At 48.0% G+C, this 26128-nt stretch overlaps 1 protein-coding gene across 1 annotated transcript in view; it reads right to left on the reverse strand.

Moving 5' to 3' along the window:
• LOC119180194 (sodium- and chloride-dependent GABA transporter 1) overlaps positions 1-26128 on the reverse strand; it is a 97611-nt gene that overhangs the window by 33284 nt on the left and 38199 nt on the right. Inside the window, exon 2 of the mRNA XM_037431340.2 lies at positions 4716-4850. Within this exon, the coding sequence (XP_037287237.2) occupies positions 4716-4850 (135 nt within the window). The remainder of the gene's footprint in view (positions 1-4715; positions 4851-26128) is intronic.

Genomic DNA, 26128 nt, shown 5'->3' on the forward strand with positions numbered 1-26128 from the left:
TTGTACGTTTTGAGAGCGCCAGCGTGAGCGCTTTGCGGGTCGTTGTGGAAAGCAGTACAGATTTCCGAGCGCATGTGGCTGGGTATCACTAACAGCCACTTCCTACCTTCAGACGTGTAATTCCGCCGATAGAGTAGGTCGTCTCGAATAGCGAAATGTGTGGCTTGACGGCGGATAGTTCATGACACTAAATTAGCTAACGGATCAGTCAAAAAGGCGAGGAGTTGGGAAATCCACACATCTTTGCGTTGTTCCGATGCCATGTCTGTGAAGTCGATTGATGTTATGACAGCTGAAGAAGGTGACAAGGAGGCTGGGTCAGCCGGTAGCGGCGAGCGGGATAGCGCATCAGCGTCGGAGTGCTTGCGGCCGGATCGGTATACAACACGAATGTCGTATTCCTGTAGGCGAAGCGCCCAACGACCAAGGCGCCCCGACGGGTCTTTGAGCGATGATAGCCAGCATAGAGCGTGGTGGTCCGTAACGACTTCGAAAGGGCGGCCATAAAGGTATGGGCGGAACCTTGTCAAAGCCCAGACAATTGCGAGGCACTCTTTCTCCGTGACGGAATAATTACACTCGGCTTTCTTGAGGGTTCGACTCGCGTAAGCGACCACGTATTCTTGGTGCCCTGGTTTTCGTTGAGCCAATACAGCACCAAGACCGACACCACTGGCGTCGGTGTGGACCTCCGTAGGCGCATCAGGGTCAAAATGTCGTAGAATTGGAGGTGATAATAATAACCGCCGAAGCGTGGTGAAGGATTCGTCGCACTCTTTTGACCAAGCATAAATGCCTTTGGAAGTTGTCAACAGGTTGGTAAGAGGCGCGATGATGGAAGAGAAGTTGCGCACAAATCGACGAAAGTATGAGCACAGGCCGATAAAACTTCGAAGCGTCTTGATGGAATTGGGCTTCGGATAGTCGGCCACGGCGCGGAGTTTCGCCGGATCCGGGAGAACACCCTCTTTGCTGACGACATGACCCAGTATAGTGAGCTGACGTGCGGCAAAATGGCACTTCTTGATGTTAAGTTGAAGGCCAGCAGAGGTGAGACACGTGAGAATAGCACGAAGACGAACAAGGTGAGTGGAAAAGTCGCGAGAAAAAACGACGATATCGTCTAGGTAGCAAAGGCACGTGTTCCACTTGTAGCCGCGAAGGATGGTGTCCATCATCCGTTCGAAGGTAGCTGGGGCGTTGCAGAGTCCAAACGGCATGACGTTAAACTCATACAGCCCATCAGGTGTTACAAATGCAGTCTTCGATCGGTCAGGATCAGCCATTGGAACTTGCCAATATCCTGAGCGTAAATCTAAGGAGAAGAAATATTCTGCCCCTTGCAAGCAATCGAGAGCGTCGTCGATGCGTGGCAACGGGTACACATCCTTCCGAGTTATCTTATTGAGCCGGCGGTAGTCGACACAGAATCGGACAGACCCATCCTTTTTGCGCACAAGTACAACAGGGGACGACCAAGGGCTCTGCGATGGCTGGATGACACCACGCTTGAGCATGTCGTCGACTTGTTCGTTGATAATACGGCGCTCTTCCGCTGAAACTCGATATGGTCGTTGGCGTAAGGGAGCATGAGTACCGGTGTCAATGTGGTGCGTGATGTTCGCTGTGCGACCCAAAGATGGTTGAGCGCAATCGAAGACAGAACGGAACTCTCGAAGAAGGGACAAGAGTTCGCTTCTTTGTGTCGGCGATAGCTCAGCGGCAACAGAGGGCTGGAATGAGTCTGGCGCGGGCACTGTGGCCACAGGTGGCGTCATAGCATTGAGCTGGAGGTGAGGTGCGTGTTCGGCGAACTCTAGAGGGCGCAAGAGGTCAACGTCTTGTATGTTACCCAAACATTCTCCGCGAAGTAAGGTAACTGGCGACGATAGCGAGTTCGCGACGAGCATGGCGGTAGCACCGGATTCCACGGTGAGTACGGCAAAGGGCAGGTGTAGGCTACGGCGGCGGGTAAATACGTCAGACGGAGTGAACAAAACAGTTCCGGCAGGAGCGGCCGTACAGGTCAGGGCTACAAGGGCGGATGTTCTCGGTGCTATTTCCGTGTCTGCAACAACGACAAGTTTGTAAGGTTCAGGAAGAGAATCCACAAAACAAGAGGTTGGCAGCGGTGTAAGGGCAACTTCTGCACGTGAGCAATCTATGATGGCCCGATGACGCGAAAGAAAGTCCCATCCAAGAATGACTTCGTGGGAGCAGGATGCCAGCACAAAAAATTCAATGGCATAAAGTTCACCTTGGATAATGACACGTGCAGTGCACACAGCTGTAGGTTCTATGCACTGCGAGTTGGCCGTGTGGAGCATCAGGCCCGAAAGAGGCGTCGTCACCTTTTTCAACTTGCGGCATAAGGGCTCACATATTATGGAAACGTGGGCCCCTGTGTCGATAAGCGCTTGTGCGGCGGTCCCCTCAACATTGACGTCAATAACGTTTTGCGGCGAGAAAGATGGAGGCCTTAAGCAGTTCGAATTGTATGCAGCTGTTGCCTCCGGAGCTGCAGCGATCAGTTTCCCTCTTCCGTAGCAGGTCGGTGACGCATAGGTGACAGGGAGCGTCGTCGTGTCGATGGTGACCGATGGTTTGCGTAGGGTCGAGGACCGTCAGTGGTGTACCTTGATGGCGTCCTAGACGACGACGCCATTGGCCGGCCCACGGCGTCGACTGGAGGGGGATCTCGGCGACAGTGGCGGGCGACGTGTCCAGCGATACCACAGGCGAAACAGATGGGCCTATTATCTGGCGTCCTCCAAGCGTCTGAGCGACGGTAAAATGGAGCTGGAGATCTCGCGTAGGGATACGGCGCCGCAATTGGGGTTGTAGGCACGACATAGGGTGGCGTGGCAGGTTGAGCATACGGCATACGCTGTTGCGTAGGCCGAGCAGCGACGGCGGCGTACGTGAGAGGCGTTGTGACTGGTGGTTGCTGATGCACCGGCGGAAGGGCTTCAGCGACTTGGGTCCGAATGACGTGTTGGAGGTCCGGTGCCAAAGCTTGCGTGGGCTCATGTGTCAGTGGCAGCAGTGACAGCTGGCGCGCTACCTCTTCGCGGACGAAGTCCTTGATTGTCGAAAGCAGCGGCTGCTGGTCGGTAGGATGGGCAGCTAGGTGCAAGCTTGCGAGCGTGTCTGGCGTCGTGATGGCTTGACGAGCAATTGCGCGCTGCCTACGCAATTCATCGAAGCTTTGACAGAGGGAAACGAGGACAGCAATGGTGGGGGGATTTCTCGCGAGCAACATCTGAAAGGCGCCGTCGTCAATGCCTTTCAATATGTGCCTGATTTTTTCTTCCTCAGGCATGGTAGAGTTGATGCGGTTGCATAGATGCAACACATCTTCAATGTAGCCCGTGTAGGTCTCGCCTGGTTGCTGCGCACGGTGACGTAAACGGTGCTCGGCTTGAAGCTTGCGTGCCGCAGGTCGTCCAAAGACGTCCGTAATAGCCGCCTTGAATGCAGACCACGTAGTAATGTCAGCTGCGTGGTTATTAAACCACAGTTGCGCGGTGTCCGCAAGGTAGAATGTGACGTAGCCAAGCTTACTTGGGTCGTCCCATTTGTTACTTGCGCCGACTTTGTCGTACCTCGCCAACCAATCTTCGACGTCCGACTCAGTGGAGCCCGTGAAGATAGGAGGGTCTCGTTGAGGATACACGGCACCGCAAGTGACATGGACGGTCGAAGGTCCCACCTGGAGAGGCGTCTCGGTGGCCATGTTCGTGTCACGTAGAGGGGGAAGCTTACGGGAGCGAAGTTCCAGGTTTGTACGGGAGTCCACACACCTCCACCAGATGTCACGCAGTTTATTCACGTACAGACCTACTGGAAGGCCGAGGAACGCCAGAAGAGCGAGGAACGCCAACAGGCCGAAAATACAAAACAAACGCAAGCTCGGGTCGCGCGTGCACCAACGCTGTGGCTTGCCGTTTCATGCTGCTTCGTCGTCGTTCGCATAGTTCCCTACACTTGTAAATTGTCGTCGGGGTTTTAGGCACGCACGCACGTGTACTATGCAAACAAACATCACAGTAGAAACAAGCATGACGTGAGCGCGCTATTGTTCCGTGCAATCAATCAATCAATCAATCAATCAATTAGTCTAATTTCAATACGCAACAAAACGTTTTACAAGATGCCCCAAAAAAGGCACTGTTGCCAAAGACTGAGTTAGGATCTCCAGTAAATAACTTTATTTCATTTATTTGGTTTTTTAGTTAGATTGATGGCAACAGAGGCCTACAATATCGCCAACTTACTTCGTGTTTCGTAACTCGGAAGCGAAAGCACACTCTAGAAGGCTAGTTACACGGTTGTTGCGTGATTCCTTTATCCGTTTTCAGTACCCAGGTGCACGTTTAAGCTATAAGAGAAGTAACCGACCATGGTGGTATGATGCATAGTTATGGTGATTTTTGACTGCTCCCGAAGGTCACGGGGTCGAATTCCGACCGCTGCGGCCACATTTCGATCGCGGAAAATTGCCATAGAAGCTCGTGGAATCCGATTTAGGTGCACTTTAAAGAACCCCTGGTGGTGGAGATTTCCGGAGCCCTCTACTACGGCGTCTCTCATCGTCATATCGCGGTTCTGTGACGTAAAACACAACACTTATTAATTTACGAGTAGTTTTTTTTCTTCTGCGAGGCTAAATGAAGCGGGGAGGTATACAGAGGAAACGTGACAGTATACTGTACCTTTCATGAGCGGACACAGTTTGGCGATGGCAGCGATGGGTCCCGATTGCGTTACCCGACCGGCAGCCATCTCGATGCAGATCATGGGCATGCCGCACACCACGAGAAGGGTAAGATATGCCATCAGGAAAGGGCCTGCGCCACAAATAGATCATCATCATCATCATCATCAGCATCATCATCAGCATCATCATCAGCATCATCATCATCATCATGTCTACGCTCACTGCGGGGCAAAGGCCTCTCCCATGTTCCGCGAATCAACTCGGTCCTGTGCCTTCTGCTGCCACGCTGTACCAGCAAACTTCTTGGTCTTATCCGCCCGCCTAATTTGCTGTCTCCCCCTTACGCGTTTCCGTTTTCTTGAAATCCAGTCTGTTACCCTTTACGAACAGCGGTTGTGCTAGCCTATGCGCTACGTGCCCGCATCATGTCCATTTTTTCTTCTTGGTTTCTACAGTGACATCCTTAACCCCCGTTTGTAAGAGACGAGGACAACACAGGCCATTACATAATGACCAGTCGATGACTCAGCTACAGTCTCTTGCAAAACGGAGAATTTTCGATTGTCATGGTTATTTACATTTAGTCACTGGTTCGAGAGCGTTGTCGTAATTGAGTGTCGTGCGGGGAGGGGGGGGGGGGGTCTCTACTGATCTATATGTATACGCCCGTGCTTTTATGTCATATGTGTGCGTGTACGAATACAAAACGAAGCACTTCAGGGCGGTGGTGTTGAATCCGGCCTCGTATGGCTACGCACATGCTAAGTATTAGGAATAGCCGACACCTATAGTCAACATCTACATACCTAAGACAGCGGTGACGTGTACTCAATTACGTCGGCTAATTTTCTTGACGTTTGCTCGTTTTAACACTGTAGTTTTACTGTATACCTCTGTTTCGCTTGTTTTTGAATGAAGCTTGAACGGTCACTGGCAGATTTTTTTAGATTCTGGTATCAGTAAAAGCAGTAGTGCACACAACCGCAGTTCAAACATATTTTATTTCTCAATAATGCAACCCGTGGTTCTCTGGGCATCAGCGCACCTAAATATATGAATGTGCACTACGGACACGTTAAAGTACTCTTAAACAACATGGCCGCCAGGGGAATTTACACTGTTATACTGTGAGAACGAATAGTAATACAAGGATAAACTTAAAACCATAAGTAAGGAATATGCATGTGCACGAACATGCATGAGCATACATGCGATGAATGCATTGTAACAGGCATATGGACGCAAGCTGAACTTGCAAGCGTCAAAGGGGGAATCGAAATTTATGAAGGCCAAGGATGTCGCGCTATCGTATACGCGGTATAACAGTTTCTACGCACTTCTGCAATTAATTTAACTGCGCGCGTACGCTTCAGCTGAAACCTTGATTGATTGATTGATATGTGGAGTTTAACGTCCCAAAACCACGATATGATTATGAGAGACGCTGTAGTGAAGGGAAATTTTGACCACCTAGGGTTCTTTAACGTGCACCCAAATCTGAGCACATGGGCCTGCAACATTTCCGCCTCCATCGTAAATGCAGCCGCCGCAGCCGGGATTCCATCCCGCGACCTGCGGGTGCAGCTCAAAGCTTGAGTTAAGTATTTATTCGATGGCGCTTTGTCAATACGTGACTGCAATGCTCCGGAACCAACTCGACCGAACTCGACCGACTCGAATAGTCGTGACTAGTTAAAAAAAAAAAGACTGCATTCGGTAAAGCGCGCTGATCACAGAGTTGGTGATCGCTGAAGAAATGAAAGTTTTGCTCCTTAATTTTTATTATTGGGTCTTATTTCCGAAGTCTTATTTTTTATAAGGGAGGCGTAAGTAAAACTTCCGTGACGAATAAGACAGTCGGCATATTATTCGTATTATTTTCGAACGATTCGATTACTAGTAAAAACGACTCGTAGACTCCGTCCAGAGTTGTTTTGACGGCGACGAAGGGCATATTTTATATGTGAACGCTGCACTATTTAACCGCATGCACATGTGAAGCACATTTATGAAGTCGCTCAAACACCAAGGCGAAGCTTTAATTTGTGAGTGAATTCTTCGTGGTTCTTCATAAAAAGAATGTCGTTGGGCAGTTGATTCCAATGAGTAAGAAGAAGTTATGGTGAATATAAAAACAGGTTTGTTCGGGCAAATAAAGGTCCTCATTTGAATTCGTGGTCCAGACGAGCGAATATTCGATGGGTAGGTTTAAAAAAAAAAAAGTGCACAGAGTCGCGAATCGTTATGAGAGAGATTATAAAAGAGGGACAGAAATGAGAACAATCTGCGGAACTGCAAACATGGCAATTTTAGAGACTTTTTTTTTAATTTATGGTAGAAGTTGGAGAGAAATTCTTTGTTATGAAACAGGGCAATTTCGTTTCGAAGACACTCTTTTTTTATTTATGAGTAAGCCTGGCGGGAGTTTCATATTTGGGAAGCGTAGTCAAGTTCAGAGCGGACTAGAGTATTGTAAGCTAAATGTTTAGTAGCAGAATAGGCAAAATGTAAGTTGCGTCTGATTAATCCAAGTGCCGTATAAGCGCTGCTAGTTATAGTGTCAATGCGTAGGTTCCATGGTAAGTCACTTGTCAAATAAACTCCCAAATAATTGAACTTCCTAAATGAACTCCCAAATACTTGAACTCCTAAATGAACTCCCAAATGCAAGAAATTACCATGCGATGACGTCATAGGTCACCCTAATTTGTGACGTCATAAGGCTAGACGTGCCGCAAGCTGAGACGCCTCCGACCGTGAGAGCCCCGCTGCGGTGGTCTAGTGGCTAAGGTACTCAGCTGCTGACCTGCACGTCGCGGGATCGAATCCCGGCTGCGGCGGCTGCATTTCCGATGGAGGCGGAAATGTCGTAGGCCCGTGTGCTCAGATTTGGGTGCACGTTAAAGAGCCCCAGGTGGTCGAAATATTCGGAGCCCTCTATTACAGCGTCTCTCATAATCATACGGTGGTTTTCGGACGTTAAACCCAACATATCAATCAATCAATTAATCAATCAATCAATCGATCGATCATTTCGATCGTGAGATGCCTCCACCGCAGACGTTAGGTGTGGAAAGCTTTCGGGTCGGGGGGGAGGGGTTAATCCAAATGACTGAGAAGAAGATAAATAATGAGGAGGAGGAAGATGATATTTACGCCTTCGAGTTGTCTCAAGCAATCTATAGCGTAAGGTACCGGCGAAGCATTTTTGTCTCTTTAAGCTGTATACGTCGCAGGTAGTCGTCGCGCGCGCACGAAATACGCGAAACGCACCGCAAGACCTCGAATCGAAGTATTCAACGCAGACGAATCTACTTCAAAAAAAATAATAAATAAACATCGCGTTGGCGGTGTGTAGTGTTTACGGTGCTCGTTTGTTGAGCCGAAGGTCTTAGGTTCGAACCAAGTCGCGGCCGCGGTCGCAATGCGACATGTTCTATAGAGTCGTCTTGTGTATACTGCATGTAAGTGCACGTGAGAGAACGTCGCATTCGCACGTCGGCGTTCGTATTTGTGTGTCGTCGTGATGCCAAAGTGGATCTCGGAGTCTACATAGAAAGAAGCGCGTAATTGAGACCTGCTCTGCCAGGTGTCGCAACGATCCTAGCTGCCTACAAGAAAAGCGTCTGCTCTTCGAATGACCTCAATAAATAATTCCAGGAGGTCGGAATTTCCGGAGGCTTCCACTACGGCGTGTCGCATAATCATGTCGTTGTTCCGGCACGTAAAAAAAACCCCGGCTATTATTATTATTATTATTATTATTATTATTATTATTATTATTATTATTATTATTATTATTATTATTATTATTATTATTATTATTATTATTATTATTATAAAAATTACAGTAACAGACAAACGCGAGCTATGGTCGCGCAACCAAGACGAAAGGCCGTGTATATCTCCAGCAGCGTATATGCCTAAGAGGCATCACTCGAAAAACCACGTGAAAAAGAAGGCGAACGTGTGCCACTATCTGAAGAGGGCGCGAAGTGGACCGCTCGAGGAGAGTTCACAGAAGGGCGAGACGAGCTGCGAACTGGTTCAACCCTTCTCAGAGACCACTTTTCTCTGCTCCTTCTTTGAAAAGAGAAGCAGGTTTATCGCGCGATATAAGTATACGCTCGCAGGCAGGAAGCAACCGTTAAATGGGCGACTAATGACTTCGAGATAAGCCGCTGTTACGAAGATTACGGCTATGAAAACAAAGGGCAGACGGCGACGAGAAGTTAAAAAAAAATTACTCCTTAATAGGCATGTAAGATCGGATGAAAACAAGACTGCTAAAGCGGCGGATATACATCGTTAGCCAAGATTATCCATAATTTAGAGTTGAATCCCGTTATAAAATACCGTTGACATCGTTGACGTCATCATGAGGTGTTACAGAAAATGGATGGAAGACACACATGACACTGTATCCACGTAAAACACCGTTTGTTGCATACACCTCTTTTTTATGTAGCGGCCGTGCTCATGGAGATAATGGCTTGGATATTAAGTGGGTCACTACGTGAAAGCTTAGAACTATGAAAAATTTTGAGGCGACCCTAATCCATGACTTCGGTGTCTCGTAGGGGCCTTCGCACGTCGGCGTTCATATTTGTGTGTCGTCGCGATGCCAAAGTGGATCTCGGAGTCTACATAGAAAGAAGCGCGTGGTTGAGACCTGCTCTGCCAGGTGGCGCAACGATCCTAGCTGCCTACAAGAAAAGCGTCTGCTCTTCGAATGACCTCAATAAACAATTTTCATTGATTTTTCTGACAGGTTGCTACATGCCCAGAATTTTTCGTGAACTTGTGATGTGGTAGTATATGTATTTAATATAACGCTCAGATTGAACCAGAATGGCCGATTTCATACCATGCTGTGCATTTTTTTTAAACATGTTTTCTGGATTTTCGGGAAAGCGGAAGTACTAAACTTCAAAGAGCAACAGAACACCAGGTGCAACAAAGCAATAAACCACCACCAGGTGAACAAGTGCAACAAAGCAATAAACTCACACATATCTTGGAAGCTGCGTACGCTGTCATAGAGATCGGCTGCATATCGACTTCATTAGAAGTAGGAAGGGCTGAGCCCTAAAAAGACTTTCATCCGGTAGCCGGTTGTGTCAAAGCATGCCACCGTTCTACGCGGTGCACAAACGATATCTCCGTCGTCAGTGTACAACCTCCATTCGGAACAACAGGAAGAACGCGCATCCCTTCCTAATGGACCTCTGCTTCTGTCTGTCTATTCAGCCAGTTTTTTTCCTTCATTTTATTTCTTCTTTTTTTACATTTTGTGCCTGCCTAGCGTCGTTGTGGCCAAGCAAGCGAAGCTTATAGGGCATGCCTTATCGCAGACAAACACTCGATGCTGGAAGAGCACGCAGAAGTTGACATAAAGCGGCGAGATTTGGAAGAGACAGTTATATGGCGTGCTATAGCGACGTAGAAGGTTTGATCCCATTGACGTGTTGTTCCAGACGCCCGGACAACTGACTAAAGTGCAGGAGAGACTGCATCAGCGCACGCGAGACTCAAAACAGCGAGGAGGAGCTGATAGAGTCATCGCTTACGGGCAACTTAAGACGACAGCCATGTATACGTGTGCACTGCCGAGCATCGCTTTCGCGGCGGGTTGGTGCCTTTGCGTACTCGCTGCTCTTATCAGCCCGAAAGCGTCTCGCTCTCTTGCTACAACTCGTGTTTGCTGCAGTGGTTTCCGAGTATGCGCGTATTCGTTACGAAGACTGATACTGCGTGTTATACCCGCACTCCCTGTTTTCAACAGATGTGTAGCACTTGCTTCCTTTGCATTCGGCCACAAACGGACGCTCGACTGCGGTCTTAAGCAGTGGCTGCACCCGAGTTTCGGCAAAGCGTCAGTTTGTTAACAGACAAAAGCTTGATCAACGCGGTCGTTTAATACGGAAAAGCGGGCTAGTAGGTTTGGCGGCATGACGAAAGTTTTGCGCACACAACGCGAAGACATGGACGAAAGGATCACCGAGTCCTCGTGAACCTTTAGTCTACACGTCTACGTGTTGCGTGTGCGACATTTTCATTACATCGCCGTTTAGCTCGTGAGGCAAGTATACTAGTTCTACTCAGGGTTCATTTCAAAGAGTGGGCGCCGCCACAAATCAGAGATGCAAATTATGTGGTGGGACTATAGTTGTAAGAGTTGTTTACCCCAGAAAAAAGACGTCGGGAGGGAGGTAGGGGGAGACGAGCCTTCTTGAGGGCAGTTGTACGAAGGCAAGAAAAACTGAAGATGAAAATCAATTCTTTCGCCCCGCCGCGGTGGTCTAGTGGCTAAGGTACTCGGCTGCTGACCCGCAGGTCGCGGGATCGAATCCCGGCTGCGGCAGCTGCATTTCCGATGGAGGCGGAAATGTTGTAAGCCCGTGTGTTCAGATTTGGGTGCACGTTAAGGAACCCCAGCTGGTCGAAATTTCCGGAACCCTCCACTACGGCGTCTCTCATAATCATATGGTGGTTTTGGGACGTTAAACCCCACATATCAATCAAAATCAATTCTTACAACACAGATTGATTACCATAACGCCAAAGTGACATCAACAACTGAACGAATGAATGGCTTCAATTGTATCAGTTTGTCGCAAGTCGTCGGTGTAAGTTTAACAAAATAACAGTGTCGGAATAATTACTACCTGCGGCAACTGTTTCCTGTCCTTCTTACCTTACGCGCTCACCGTATCCTCCTCAATCATGTATTAATGCCGCGCCTGAAACACACTCTTGCGGAAGGTCAGCATGTTGCGAAAAAGAAAACGCAATATGTCATTCGCAGATGGTGTCATTCATCTCCACTAGGACATCGAGTGAGCCGACTACGTTAACTCCTGTCAAAACCTGAGAATCAATGATTCTGAAGAGAAACAAGGGGTTTAAATAGGGTAGAGTATGGTTAATGTTGCACTCCTGTATGACATGGGTATCTTTGTTGCAGAAACCGTAGCAGACTATTTTATTTCCGCGTCGACTATTGATTGCGGCTACACTTATATGGGCACTCCAAGATTGATGACAGCACCACGCACATAGTGTGCTCAATGTACGAGTGAAAGTGTGCAAGAGCAGCCGGCGATCTTGGCTGGAGTGCGGCTGGGCACGGTCGATCGCGCGCATTCTATCTTGATAACGACCGGCATGCGGCTAATGTCTTTGTACGTACTGTAATCCCATCGCTCAGTTTACATCGAAGCTATAGACGGCACGAGGTTCATTTGACCGGCTGCAGCGGCCTCGTTTTCTAGACAGTGTTTGGTTGAGTTGCGCCAGGTCGGATGCTAAAGGTGTCAGTTAAAAGATGATACTAAAGTAGGCACGGCTTAAAGAACCCCAGGCGGTCGAAATTTCCGAAGCCCTCCACTACGGCGTCTCTCGTAGTCATATGGTGGTTTTGGGACGTTGAACTCCACATATCAATCAATCAAAGTAGGCACAGTTTCGCCCTTGTGGCGGAGCTCTAATTTTGTTTCTAAGTTGGTACAGTTTCTCGCTGGGACACATGCACGCTTTTCCGTGAAGTATAATATTAAGGGTGCTTGTGGATTCATAAATAAAATCTCTTAATTCCAATTGAGCGTTTCGTGACGCGTGCTAATGGTGAGTCAATTCTTATCGGCAGCACAAACTTCAGGCTGCATCAGCTTCGGCAGCGAAGTTTTGCAATGGGAAGAAATGCCGACGCACAACGCTCGCATTTTAGGTATAAGGGCAGCACGCCCAGACAGCGTCGTACATGGTCCTCCGCAGACTAAAAGCGACGTAAGGCACGACAGGCAAGTGGGACAATCGCTTCTTATCAGTCACTGCGCGGGGATGCGGGCGATAAGAGAAAGAGGAAAGCTCATTCGACGACATTGCTCCGCCATCGTTCGGTTGAGACAGCGAGCGTCAGCTGGTTCCGAAGACGCGGCAGCGCGCAGGAAAGCCCTTCCCTCGCACTGCGCTGTGACGCTGTGGGAAGGGGGGAGATAAAGAATTGTTGTATAGTTATCGCACGCATCCTGCGATTTTCGAGTAGCGAGGAGCAGAAGAGAGGTAAGGAGGAGAGCGGCACATCCACCTCCAACCGACTTCCGAGTCGTTTTGCTCCGCACTACGACAGACTTGGGAGATATATAAGAACTCCGGGAATGTCGCATCTAATTGGCTGATCAAACGTTGACATGACTGCTCGAATGTTGATCCGAAGGTCGCGAGATCGAATCCCGACCATGGCTGTCCTTGTTTAGATACTGCGGCGATGTGTTAGAGGCCCGGATACTGAGATTTAGGCACAGGTTAGAGAACACCAGGTGATCCTAATTTCCGGAGCATTCCACTATGGAGTCTCTTATATTCATATTATAATTTTGGGACGTAGAACCGCACAACGTAAATTATTATTGTTGCACTGACTTACTTGACTGACTAACAGGGCTGAATTGACTTCCAGATACACTGATCAGCGCTGAATTGTACTGGCTGAGTGACTGAAGACGCAACTAGAATGATTGTGTAAATGCCACAGTTGGCTTGTTGACAATTGGTATGGAGTTAAACTTGCCGTGAACAAAACTGACTGGCCGACAGAACTGAACTGGCTGACAGACTAACTAGTCGACGCTGAGCTTGAGGAAGTGACTGGGTGGTTGAAGACGCAGCTATAGATTGACTGAGTGCAAACAGCACAGCATACGCTAGACAACTACAGGAACCCATATAGAATGACCCACCGACTGACAGCACTGAACTGACTTACAAACTGACCAGTCGATATAATTTTGGAAACAAACTATGCTGGACGAGACAACAGAGCACACAATCAGAAGACTGGTGTCTTTTCCCAGTGACAGTGCAGTTTAAATTCTCAAATTGCCAAAGGTCGCAGGTTCGACCCCAGCCGCGGCGGTCGCATTCAGATGGAGGCGAAATGGTATAGGGTCATGTGCTGTTGTGCGACGTCAGCGCACGCTAAAGAGAACCAAATGGCCGAATTTCTCCGGAGCCCTCCACTACAGTGCCTCTCACAATCTGATGATATCGTGATCTTGGGATGTAAATTCCCAGATAATATTGTTACGCAGAATCCAGTCGGTGTGAGAATAACTGTTTATTGAGGCTAACTTGTGCCCGAAAAGTAAAGGAAAATGTAGCAGCGTTTCTAACAGGCGATCAGCAAAAGGAATCAATCTCCCAGAAGCCCTCGAGCGGTGCACCATTTCTTTTTCGTCAAAATTCCGTGCTGAGGAGGCGCGCGCCGTCACGGCCTTTTCTTGTCTCATCATCGGGCCGCTGGTCTCTTGGGAGGCGCACGAACTAGCGCGCGTAGTTTGAATACTGCGTCTGTCGTGCGTCAATATTATTAGGTTTTCAAAATAAAATCTTACCTACTATCCCCCAACATGCGCTTCTCGACTAATATATGATGAGTTGAAGTGATTGCCTGTACGACTGAAAACACAACTGGCATGTGACGAACCGCAAATAAGTCAACTGGCTGGCAGACTGAATGTCGGTGATTGACTGGATGAATGAATGAAACACATAGACTGTCTCACCTAACTAGACTCTGTGAACTTGCCGGCATATTGGCTTCTGGAAAGTGAACTGACTGACTGAAGTGAACTTGCCGTCACAGTGGTGTCTAGAAAGTGAACTTAATGGAATGAATGAGCGGTTTTAATCTTCCAGAGTAGTATAGATGAAAGCCGTAGCCAAAGCCGCATAAATTTTTATTCCAAGCCGTTTCTTTCAGAAGCACCGAATTCGCGTTCCGACTGTATATGTACATAATTTATAGTTTGAATACCGCTCGCGCGATCTGTAAGTTCAACAGAAACACGGAATGATGCTATAGCTAATGAAGCTATCTTTTTTAATGTCCTTGCATTCACTTGGCAATCAAAATACAAAAATGATGTTTCGCACAATGTAACCGATGCCTGAGCACATTCCTCTTTTTTTTTCCATAACCCAAAAGTGTTGTGAAGCCACTGCTCTCGCTAAGAGTGCTCTTTCTGCATTTCGAACGTGCGTTCTAACTGAACCCTGCGTTACTTATCCACTGGCTGTATAGCACATAGCGTGTCATCATTCACGTTTCTTTCGTTATTTATTTATTTATTTACTTTTTAAAACATACGAAGAGAAATGGAAAGAAAGTAGTAAAATGTCACTATCGATTGCCATGACTTTAAAAAAATTGTGACTTTTGTGAAGCGCCAGCACCATTTATGAGCCAATAACTTATTACAATATTGCAATGAAGCTCGAACCTTGAAACCTTGGCGTTATAAGATGCATTCGGCGTAAGCGATGGGTTGTCTTCCTTCGACAACACTTGTCAGAGGACTCCTCCCCGCACGCAAAATATCATCAGCTTCATTTCACAACACACACACACACACACACACACACACACACACACACACACACACACACACACACACACACACACACACACACACACACACACACACACACACACACACACACACACACACACACACACACACACACATATATATATATATATATATATATATATATATATATATATATATATATATATAGTATACCAATCCTCTTCATCTGTACAATATCATCATTATCACGTGTTGCTCATGCATCCTCATCGTTGTGACGTAGCATCATCATCTTGGTTCGTTCATCTCAGTTGTCGGCTGCCAGTTCCTCGGGCCTAATAAAGGTCTTCCAAACGAAGACTTCATAATATGTATATATAGCGCTGAGGAGACCGACTTGGCTGACTTCGCTTAACGGACACGGGCATTCCTCAAAACAGACGCGTCGGAAAATCACTTGGACGAGTGAGTGTCTTGTCAAGGTGCCTATATTCACGTCGTCGTATGATCATTTATCACTTAGAAAAAAGAAGTGTCAGCGTTTTCGCATGCATCGTAGCACATCGCTCCCGAAGTGCGCGTGGCGCGTATTCAAGGGAACTCGCTAATATAGAGTTCCCGTGTTGCAGTTGGGAGTTCATGTCAGCCCGAGAAAATGCACGCGTTAATCAACTGGGAGTAAAACAGAGCATATCATTATTTAATGGCCGGGACATTCAGAAGTGCTAGTTGAAACGTAATGCGAGGTCAACCTGTGATAGTATTTCACCTTCGAGCTTCTGGTAATGTGCTTTGGAAACAATTCGACAGATCGATATGCATAAACCATTTTCTTATCTGTACAGCAGCCTGACCTGCTTTTTCGCTGTTTTCTAAAAAAAAACAGTTGTTTTCCTTTTCTTTAGGTAGCTAACATGGTTCACTCGCCAAAAGAAGCGTACTCGTATCACGTCCCCAGATTGCGAAAGCCGCTCCCCTAATCTCAGGTCTTGGCGCTGCTTTGCGATCGTAAGAGCATCACTTGGAGGGCGTTGGGAGGAGTGTGGCTGCGATGAGATGAAACTTCACCCACTTCGCTCAGAAGTGTCCTAGTTTAGCCTACAAAGTCAGCAGCGCAAATACGCATACGAGGAGCTTTGATTGATATGTGGGGTTTAACGTCCCCAAACCACCATATGATTATGAGAGACGCCGTAGTGGAGGGCTCCGGAAATTCCGACCACCTGGGGTTCTTTAAGGTGCACCCAAATCTGAGCACACGGGCCTACAGCGTTTCCGCCTCCACCGGAAATGCAGCCGCCGCAGGCGGGATTTGATCCCGCGACTTGAGTGTCGGCAGCCGAATTCCTGAGCCACTAGAACACCGTGGCGGGGCGTAGACGAGTAGCCATATCTACACATGCGAAAATACACTAACGGATAACAGAAGTGTGAATGTTCTAAATTACTCTATTGTAATATAATAGGGACCATGAAACTGGAGTTTAGAGGCTGAATTGCACTTTGAATATTAACACGTACGCGAGCGTCAATATGCTGGGAAAGTTTGAGAGCATCCAATTACGTAGATTATTTGTACTAGAAATTTTTTTTTGGGGGGGGGGGGCGAAGCTCTTTATGCTGTGGGTCGTGCGTCCGCGATGTATGTAGTAGTCGTCGTAGTAGTAGGTAGCCTCCTCCACGGCCGGACAATAGAGGAGAGGCATTCACACACCCTTTTCGATTCAAGAAGAAACCCGCGCACATTAATCGTAAATAAAGAGATTGTTGTTTCTGTTGAAATAACTTACTGAGGCGAGTATTGGTGACTTAATCTTCAATAAAGTTTGCTTTGAATTTGATGCATGCTGAAAAAAAAAACTAGTATCAGAAGGACGCACTTTGAGCACTATCTGACCAGAAAGGGTTGCCACGTTAAACTTGCTGGGCGTAACCTCCTTGGTTTTTAGCAAGGCGAAGGTTGGGGCGTAGTGCCATTAATATAGTGAATTAGTATACAACCATGAACTAGAGGCGGTCTAAAGTGGGAAGTAGACGCGAAGCGCAGGCCGTAATAAAGTGCGCGAATGCCACCTCTCGTTTAGTCCTTGGAATGTCTGCTGGACGGCGGTGCTTCTATATGATGAATATATGCTGAAAAGACGCGAGATGGCAGTACTTGGAGTCTTCACTAGATGGATGGACGGATGGACAGACAGACAGGTACACGGACGGAGGCACGGATGGATAGACGGAAGGACGAATGGCCAGACAGACAGATGCACGGACGGACGGACGCTTCGCCCCACGCATCATCATGCACTCCGTGGACGTGATTTTTTAATAAACCATTGAGGGGGCGTCATGTGATTCCGCTAATCTTGGCAAGCCAATCTCCTCTGACGTCGCCCCACCCGACCATAGCGCGTTAAGCCCGAGGTAGGATTAGGCCCCTTAGCGCACACAGAAGATGCAAACAAAGAGAACGGTTCAGTATTAATGCTTGCCTATCGCGTTCTGCTTCTCCAAATAAAAGTTTATTCACTCACTCACTCACTCACTATCATGTGACCAGGGCTTATTTCTCCTCCCCTTTACGTGCTTTTTTATTACTAAGGTTTCAAGCCAAAGCTCCCTCCTAATTTTTCCGCTTCCTTCATGGTGAACTCCTCCTCCCCTTCTCCCTTTGTCACCTTTCTTGTCTCCTTACCTTATCCCCAGTGAAGGGTAGCCAACCGGATGCCTTTCTGGTAAACTTCCCTGCCTTCTCCCTTTGTTCCTTCCTTCCTCCCTTTCTTCCTTCCTTCTTTCCCTCCTTACTTCCTTCCTTGCTTCCTTCCTTCCTCCCTTCCTTTCTTGCTTCCTTCCTTGCTTCCTTCCTTCCTCCGGAAGCGACTCTCCTAGGTATCAGGAACCAATATCAAAGGCCTTTAAGTGCCTCCATACACTTAAAAAACAAAAAAAGGCAGATACCGCGTACAGTGGGGATCCCTCTTATCGTGACGGAGGGACGCCGGACGCGCTGAAACGCGCACGCGTCAAAGCAACACAGCGCGGCGCGCGCCTGCGAGTACATGGCAGGACCGGCGCTTGGCGTGGCAACGCCGGCGTGACGCGACGAAATTAACGCCGGCGAGCACGCGCACCGCGTCACGTAGAAATGTATTGGCACCTTGACTGTGGCATGTAGTAATGTTTTCACATGGCACATATCTTATGACATCATGTTTGCACCAGTCACATATTTTAGTCATTCATTGGCGTCACGTAATGCTAAATTTGGCATATGTGAAGCTAGCGAAACGGCCGTGAGCGCATCATCAGTGTGGCATGTAGCCATGTTGTTACATGACACTCATGTCGTGATTATCATCTTTGGATGTCGTTTATCTATGTCGTCGGTTCGCGTCACGTAATACCGAGTTTTGTACATGTGAAGCTAGCGAAACGGCCGCGAGCGCATCATGAGCGTAGCATGTAGTCATGCTGTTACATAACACGCATCTCATGTTTATCATGTTTGCACCAGTATCATACCTTGCTCATCCATTCACGTACCGTAATACCGAATTTGGTATATGTGACGCTAGCGAAACGGCCGCGAGCGCATCATGAGCGTGGCGTGTAGTCATGTTGTTACATGACGCACATGTCGTGATTTTCATGTTAGGGTCTGTCGCTTGTGTTCGCCATGCAATCATGTCATACCATACCAGTTTTGCAACATGCCATGTGAACGAAACCACCACAAGAGCTGCAGGACCATGGCATGTAAATCATGACATTCATGACATATATGTCATGCTTTTCATGTTATGACTAGTCAAATATGTTCTTTATACAGTCATGTTATGCCATACCAAGTTTGGTATCGATACCATTATCGAAACGGCCAGGAGAGCTAAAAGTCGTAGGCGGATAGATAGATAGATAGATAGATAGATAGATAGATAGATAGATAGATAGATAGATAGATAGATAGATAGATAGATAGATAGATAGACAGATAGATAGATAGATAGATAGATAGATAGATAGATAGATAGATAGATAGATAGATAGATAGATAGATAGATAGATAGATAGATAGATAGATAGATAGATAGATAGATAGATAGATACGCTCAAAGTTGCCGAAGTTCGCTAAGAAATGCTTCGCATTTAACATTTGATGGAAAGAATTACTAATGCGCCATGGTGGCCATTGTAGCGTTTCTTTCTCGGCACGGGCCTCGGGGAATAACTGCGGCGGCATATTGAGGAATTGCGGGAACAGTTAACTGGCTAAGCGATGCGCAACGCCCTTCCTGTGTCATCGAATGACAGAACATGGGGAGCAATACCATGGCAATGCGCCCAGCTAACTGTTTCAAAGTTGGCTATGACGTCACACAGAGCTTGTCGAAGCGGTGATTGCACTCGTTGAGCAGTTCGGTTCAAGTTCTTCCCTGTATGACTTTTCTCCGCCCCTTTATCTCATTTGCAATGAAACATTGCGACTAGGAGGATAACCGCGTCATGTCCTCATAAAAGAATGCTCTGCTAATTGATATTCGCACGCTACTCTGAGATAATTACAATTTATGTAACACTAACCCTAGGGAGCCTTCATGTGCGCGCGTCTCCGTGTTTTAGGGTGGTGACAACTCCGATCATGGTTGCTTACAACTGGCTAAAACGGCCCCCATACTTGACTGGCCGCCATGTTGGTTCTGAGTGGTCGCTCATTTACATTGACGGCAGCGTGGGTTTGAACGAGAAGAGGGTTTTTTTTTTTTTGTATAGCAAGTGCTGAAGGCTGAAGGGTTGTTTTCTGAAGTTAGCCGTGGTTTGGTAGAACAGGAACGACATGTTCGTGACTCGAATTTGTATAAAATACTGTTAAAACAGTTCGTGTCTCCCACTTGGTAGACCCACCACATTGGTGGAGTGAGGTTATTTAGGGAGCATATATTTGCGAGGGGGAGAATCTCGATGTCACTATGAATGAACTTCAATTCATGAAGCATATTCACCTTAGCACTGCAAATACCTCAAAGGCCTCTTAGTTCAAGGCTCGAAACCATGCTGTTTATATGATGGAACTCGTAACGACTGTGAAGGCAGAACAAACAACCGGGTAGCTCCCGATGTTCTCTGTAAACCGAATAGCTCAGCTAGCCTGCTTCTCATACCCTAAACATTGCGTTTCTCCGTAACGTAATTTCCTACAGCAAGTTTAGTTCCTGCGAACGAATCTATACAATGACTGCTTAAAAACCTTATAAGCTGTAAGCATTGCCCGAAAAAGTAGGGCATTCAATCACATTGCACCGCCCTACCCCTATGCCCACAAGCCTGTATATTAGGCTAGAAGAAAAGCAAAGGGGAGCAACGAGGGACAAATCAAGTTTTTCCAGGTCAGATTTTATTGCAAACAGCATCCAAACGGCATCTGGCCTTGTGTCTTCAAACCATCCTGCCTCCTTTGCTGGAAGCTTGTACCCTCGCAGCGGGCCTAGAGTAAAGCAATAAGACGAAAAATCATGCACGGCTCCGACCACATATACAGAGTTCATACACATTTTCTCTACAAGCACTAAATGAAAGCAGAGTTTACGATATCAAATCATGTGTCAGGTTATAAAACAAAAAGACGACACAAATAACGATGCACGACATAGGGCATATTTGAGTTATGGGCTCACAACCGACTTGCTTAGTGCACATATACTGCTCCGTTCAGGACCTACAGATAGACAGAAGGATGGACGGACACGAACAGTAAATCTGTCGCACTCTAAGTCATTAAAGAGAAGTCCTGTTTGCAATTATTGAGCGAGTTTCGGTGTGGTTGCGCGTGTCATGGAAGCGAAGAACGAATACCCCATGGCAAGCCGCACAAAAAGTTAGTTGTGTTGCAACTGTGCAAGACAAGCGCCTACAGGGAACGCGTTCATCGGCTCGTCTGTCTACCTCTCCCAATGCCCTTCCTCAGCGACCGAGGTAAAATTGCAGGAATGCGAACATCTGCCAGAAAAAGAAGAAGCGAACGGGAGCGTCTGTAGGTGGTTTACGGGCCTGGCGTTTTCCGCGACGAATGTAGCGACGGCTTCGGAAACCGACAAAGTGCAGATAGTGAATGCATGCAGGACCACACATTCGACTAGTCATATCATTCGATTGAGGAACTGCGCTTCGACTACAAGGATAAACAAGCATACTCAACCATCTTCCGCTCGCACAGCGTAGCCGAACGAAGCCTAATTCATTATTATACTGTGCACGTTGTCGTGCTTACTTTGCTCAAACTGCTTTTCGCTGCATGGCTAAGTCAGCCATTTCACGAAGTGTGCGGTGATATACTCAACCCACTTGCAGTACAACGGGTACTCACCTCACAAACACGGCGAGAAGTAGTCGCCTCCAAGCAGTCTCACTTCACTTGTGTAGCCCAGCGTTTCCGTTGGCTAGAGCAAGTCGGGAAGCGGGAAGGTCTCCAGGTGGTTTTGCATTGTGGCACGCAGCACCCTGGCAAATAGACTTCAAAGTTCTTTTATGTGTGGTTAGCACGAGGATGGTGTCGTAGCGGAAGCTACGTCTATGGGGTAATCAAACGCAGCTCATACCGCAGCTTGCACCATAGCCTCCTCTATAACTATGCTTGCACACCCGCGCCAACATGCAGCTGGTGCAGTGCGACGGAGCAGGAACGCCTGGCCGCAAGAACCAACATGGCGCCTGTTGCCACGGACACCGGGACTGGCAACATTGTCTTTTTGCGGTTCGCGGCAAGTGGTTGAGTCAAAAGCTGACACCACCCTAAAACACGGAGACGCGCGCACATGAAGGCTCCCTAACTAACCCGCTCTTGCAGTGCTTTCTTTAACACATGCCGGCACATGGATCCCGCGATGAGCACGTGACCTCCGCGAGAGCCGATCGTGGAGTTCACCAACGCCGACTAAATTTCAAGGCCGAAAGGCTGCCGCAGTGACGTCAGAGGTTGGGGGCCCAGTTGCCCAACAGAGCATGCTCAGTAAGACTTTTAGGGGCGAAGCTCCTTATGGCGTGGCTTGTGCATCCCTCGTAGTACGTAACCACCAGTGACACATACCCGAAATAGGTATAACATTTGACCTCCAAGGTGGTGCCGGTGAGAGATTTCTTCTGTGCGTTGTTGAACAATAAAAAATAGTGCTCAATGTACATGCCAATGGCTGCTAATGGGGAATGAGAGACAGGAGCATTCGGCTTTTAGTCAACGCGCACGCTGCGATCCCCATTAGCAGCCATTGGCATGTACATTGAGCACTATCGGACAAGAAAGGGTTGCTACATTATACTCGCTGGGTGTAACCTCCTTAGTTTTAGAAAGATTTAGCGAGCGTTGAGCCGCAGGGTCATGAATACAATGAACTAGTATATACCATGAATGAATTCGAGGTGGTAAAAGGGGGGAAGCAGATACGAAGCGCAAGCCGTAAGAAATTAAAAAGCTGAATCCTTCTGTCTCTCATTTCACATTAGCAGCTACTAGCATGTACATTGAGCACTATCTGACAGGAAAAGGTTGCTACGTTATACTCGCTGGGCGTAACCTCCTTGGTTTTAGAAAGGTTTAGCGAGCATTGGGCCGCAGTGTCATGAATACAGTGAACTAGTATATACCATGAACTCAAGGTGGTTGAAGGTGGGAAGTAGACCCGAAGCGCAAGCCGTAAGAAAGTGTGCGTGTGCCACCTCTCGTTTAGTCCTTGGAATGTCCACTGAATGGCGGTGCTTCTATATGGGGAATATATGATAAAAAGATGCGAGATGGTGGGACTTGAAGTGTTGAATTGATGGACGAACGGACACACAGACAGATGCATGGATGGACGCATGAACGGACGCAGGGGCGGATGCATGAACGAACGCAGGGACGGGCGCACGAACAGACGCATGGACGGTCACACAGACGGACGCATGAACGGACGAATGCTTCGCCCCACTATCCATCATTCACTCCGTGGATATGCTGCCATTTTCGATGCCTGATCTCAGCTTCACTAGAAATGCGGTGGTCGAGTGGTCCAACTTACAGTAGAACTTGGGAAGCGACCACAGCATCATAGAACTCCGGATGGAAATAAGAGCACCACCCCCAAGAACCTATAAATATACAGACTGGGACCTTTTTAGGCAAATCAGAGGTGAAGATGAGTCAGTACATGACACCTTCAGTGAACTTCTTGTACAAATCCAGAAGGATGTCGAGAAGGCCACCAAAGAAATAGTAACAGAATTTGATGCTCCGGGGATGGATGCAAGGTTAGCGCACCTCCTGGACGCCAAACGCTCTCTCATCGCGAGATGGAAAAAACAAAGGCTAAATCGCAGGCTACGGAAAAAGATTGTGGAGCTCAATCGGCATATTGAGGAGCACTGCTCCGAACTCCATAAACAACAATGGAGGGACGCCTGCTCGGCTGCGGACGGGAAAATGCGCAAAGGAGGCAAATGGACCCTCTTCAAACACCTCCTAGATGATGGACAATCCAAAGGCAATCAGAAACTAGCCATAGACCGACTTATTAATAAGGAGAAAATGGCAGGCATCTCAGAAGCTTCCCAATTTCAGATACTTGCCAACAAGTACCTCCCGCTTAGCCAGAGCTCAACTTCTGTCCCCCACCGGTATGAGGGTGTGCCTTCCCCAGAGTTGGACGCTCCCTTCTCGGAAGCTGAGATCAGGGAAGTGCTCCATAGCCTAAACGGAAGGTCTGTTCCAGGTCCCGATGGAGTTACGAATCGGCTCTTAAGAAATTTGGATGATAAAGCCATTCAGGCCTTAGTGAAGGAGATAAACAGGGTATGGGAGGAGGGCGTCGTACCAGAAACTTGGAAGAGGGCCACAGTGGTCTTAATCCCCAAGCCAGGTAAATCACCCAGCTTAGATCACCTCCGCCCGATCTCCCTTACTTCTTGCCTTAGCAAAGTAGCAGAACATGCAGTACACAACAGGATATCGCGCTACATCGAGAGGAATGACCTATTTCCATATAATATGGTAGGTTTCAGGCCCTCACTTTCCACGCAAGATGTCATGCTCCTCCTCAAAACACACATAATTGACTTTCCAAGCAAAGATGTAAAAGGGGTCCTCGCACTGGACCTCACTAAAGCATTCGATACTGTCAAACACGACTATATTCTTAAGGAGATATCGGCTTTGAACCTGGGAGTTAAATTCTTCTCCTTCGTTGAATCTTTCCTCGAGAGTCGGACGGCGGCAATAAAATTGGGACAATCAGTCTCGGAGCCTTTCAAACTCGGACGAAGGGGTACTCCCCAAGGGGCAGTTATCTCCCCCCTTCTATTCAACATAGCCATGCGCAAGCTGTCGGCAAGCCTTTCTAAAGTTCCTAATGTCGGACACGCTTTATATGCTGACGACATTACAATATGGTGTCCCGGAGGATCGGAGGCGGCGGTTGAACAAGCTCTACAGGAGGCTCTGGACGTTACAGAGTCTTTCCTGGAAGGTACGGGACTGGCGCTTTCGCCGGAAAAGTCGGAACTCCTGCTGTACAGACAGGCTAGACGAGGTGTTAGGGGACTCACCCCTCTCGATCAGGTGCCCATTAGCGTTTGCACCAAAGATGGTCGCACAATTCCTAGAGTCAATTCTATGAAAATTCTGGGGCTTTTATTAGACTCTAAGGGATGCAACGCAAAGACTATAGCCCATCTCACCACAAAAACAGAGAACATTCTGAGATTAATTATGCGGGTGTCCAACAAGAAGGGCGGCATAGGCGAGGATATCCTCCTTAGGGCCCACCACGCTTTCCTCATGAGCCATATCATATACATAGTGGCGGCTCTCAATTGGACCAAAACGGAAAGGGATAAATTGGACACGCTCATGCGCAAAAGTGTCAAAAAGGTGCTCGGCGTCCCAATCACGACTAGCACAGAAAAACTCATGAAGTTGGGAGTGCACAACACCACTTCGGAATTAATTGAAGCGCAAAGGTCAGCACAAATAATTAGGTTATCGAGTTTCGAAACAGGAAGAAAACTGCTCGATGCGGCAGGCCTCCGTCCTATCTTCAATCAGGGAGAAACTACGCAGCTTGATTATCAAACAAGGAATTCCTTTATTGTTGACCCTCTTCCACGAAACATCCATCCCCAACACAATAAAGGTCGTAGGTTGGCGAGGGCTAGGGCTTTCATAAAGAACCTCTCCGGAACAGAGACATTTGTGGACGCGGCGCGCCACGCCGGCGGCAGCAAGTTTTCCGTGGCAGTCGTCAATGACAGGGGAGAACTTGTCTCGGCAGCTTCAGTGAAGACCTCCTTGGTCGATGTAGCAGAACAGGCTGCTGTAGCGCTGGCATTACTGGACACGAAACGCACCACGGTGTGCACCGATTCCCGAGCGGCCGTTAGGGCGTTCGCATCGGGATTGATAGCCACAGAGGCAGCCAGAATTCTCCACAGCAAACCCCCCTCAGACGTTATTCATCACATAGTCTGGTTTCCCGCTCACATGGGACCAGACGTACTGCCGGGTCACCTGAACCCAAACGAGATAGCCCACGACTGTGCGCGAGGTTTCACAAGCCGCGACGGGGTGGTCTCTCGGGTGAGTTCGGGAGAGCTCGTCCACAGTGATCCTCTCGTTACTTTTCACGAGATAACATATCATTACAGAGGAGAGCGACAGACTTTTCCCTTTCCCCATCATAAGCTCCACAGATCACAAGCAAGCACGCTCCGCATGCTCCAGACGGGGTCTTACCCCTCTAGGGGCTTTCTGAGCATGCTTCATCCGGATATTGATCCACTTTGCCCAGATTGTGGTGAATTTTGCTCTTTGAGTCACATGCTCTGGCAGTGCCCTGCGTTACAGGATTTTAAAACAGAAGAAGACTGGACGACGGCAATCACAGACCCCAGACAAGACGTCCAGCTTCAGGCTGTCCAGGGGGCCCGTGAACTAGCGGAGAGGCATGGCCTCTCTGTTCCGACATGGGACTAGCCAACGGCTGGGTGGGGACCTACATAGTTGGCCCGCTGCCTTGCC

This window comes from Rhipicephalus microplus, chromosome 3 (genome assembly GCF_043290135.1).
Source record: "Rhipicephalus microplus isolate Deutch F79 chromosome 3, USDA_Rmic, whole genome shotgun sequence".
Lineage (NCBI taxonomy): Eukaryota > Metazoa > Arthropoda > Arachnida > Ixodida > Ixodidae > Rhipicephalus > Rhipicephalus microplus.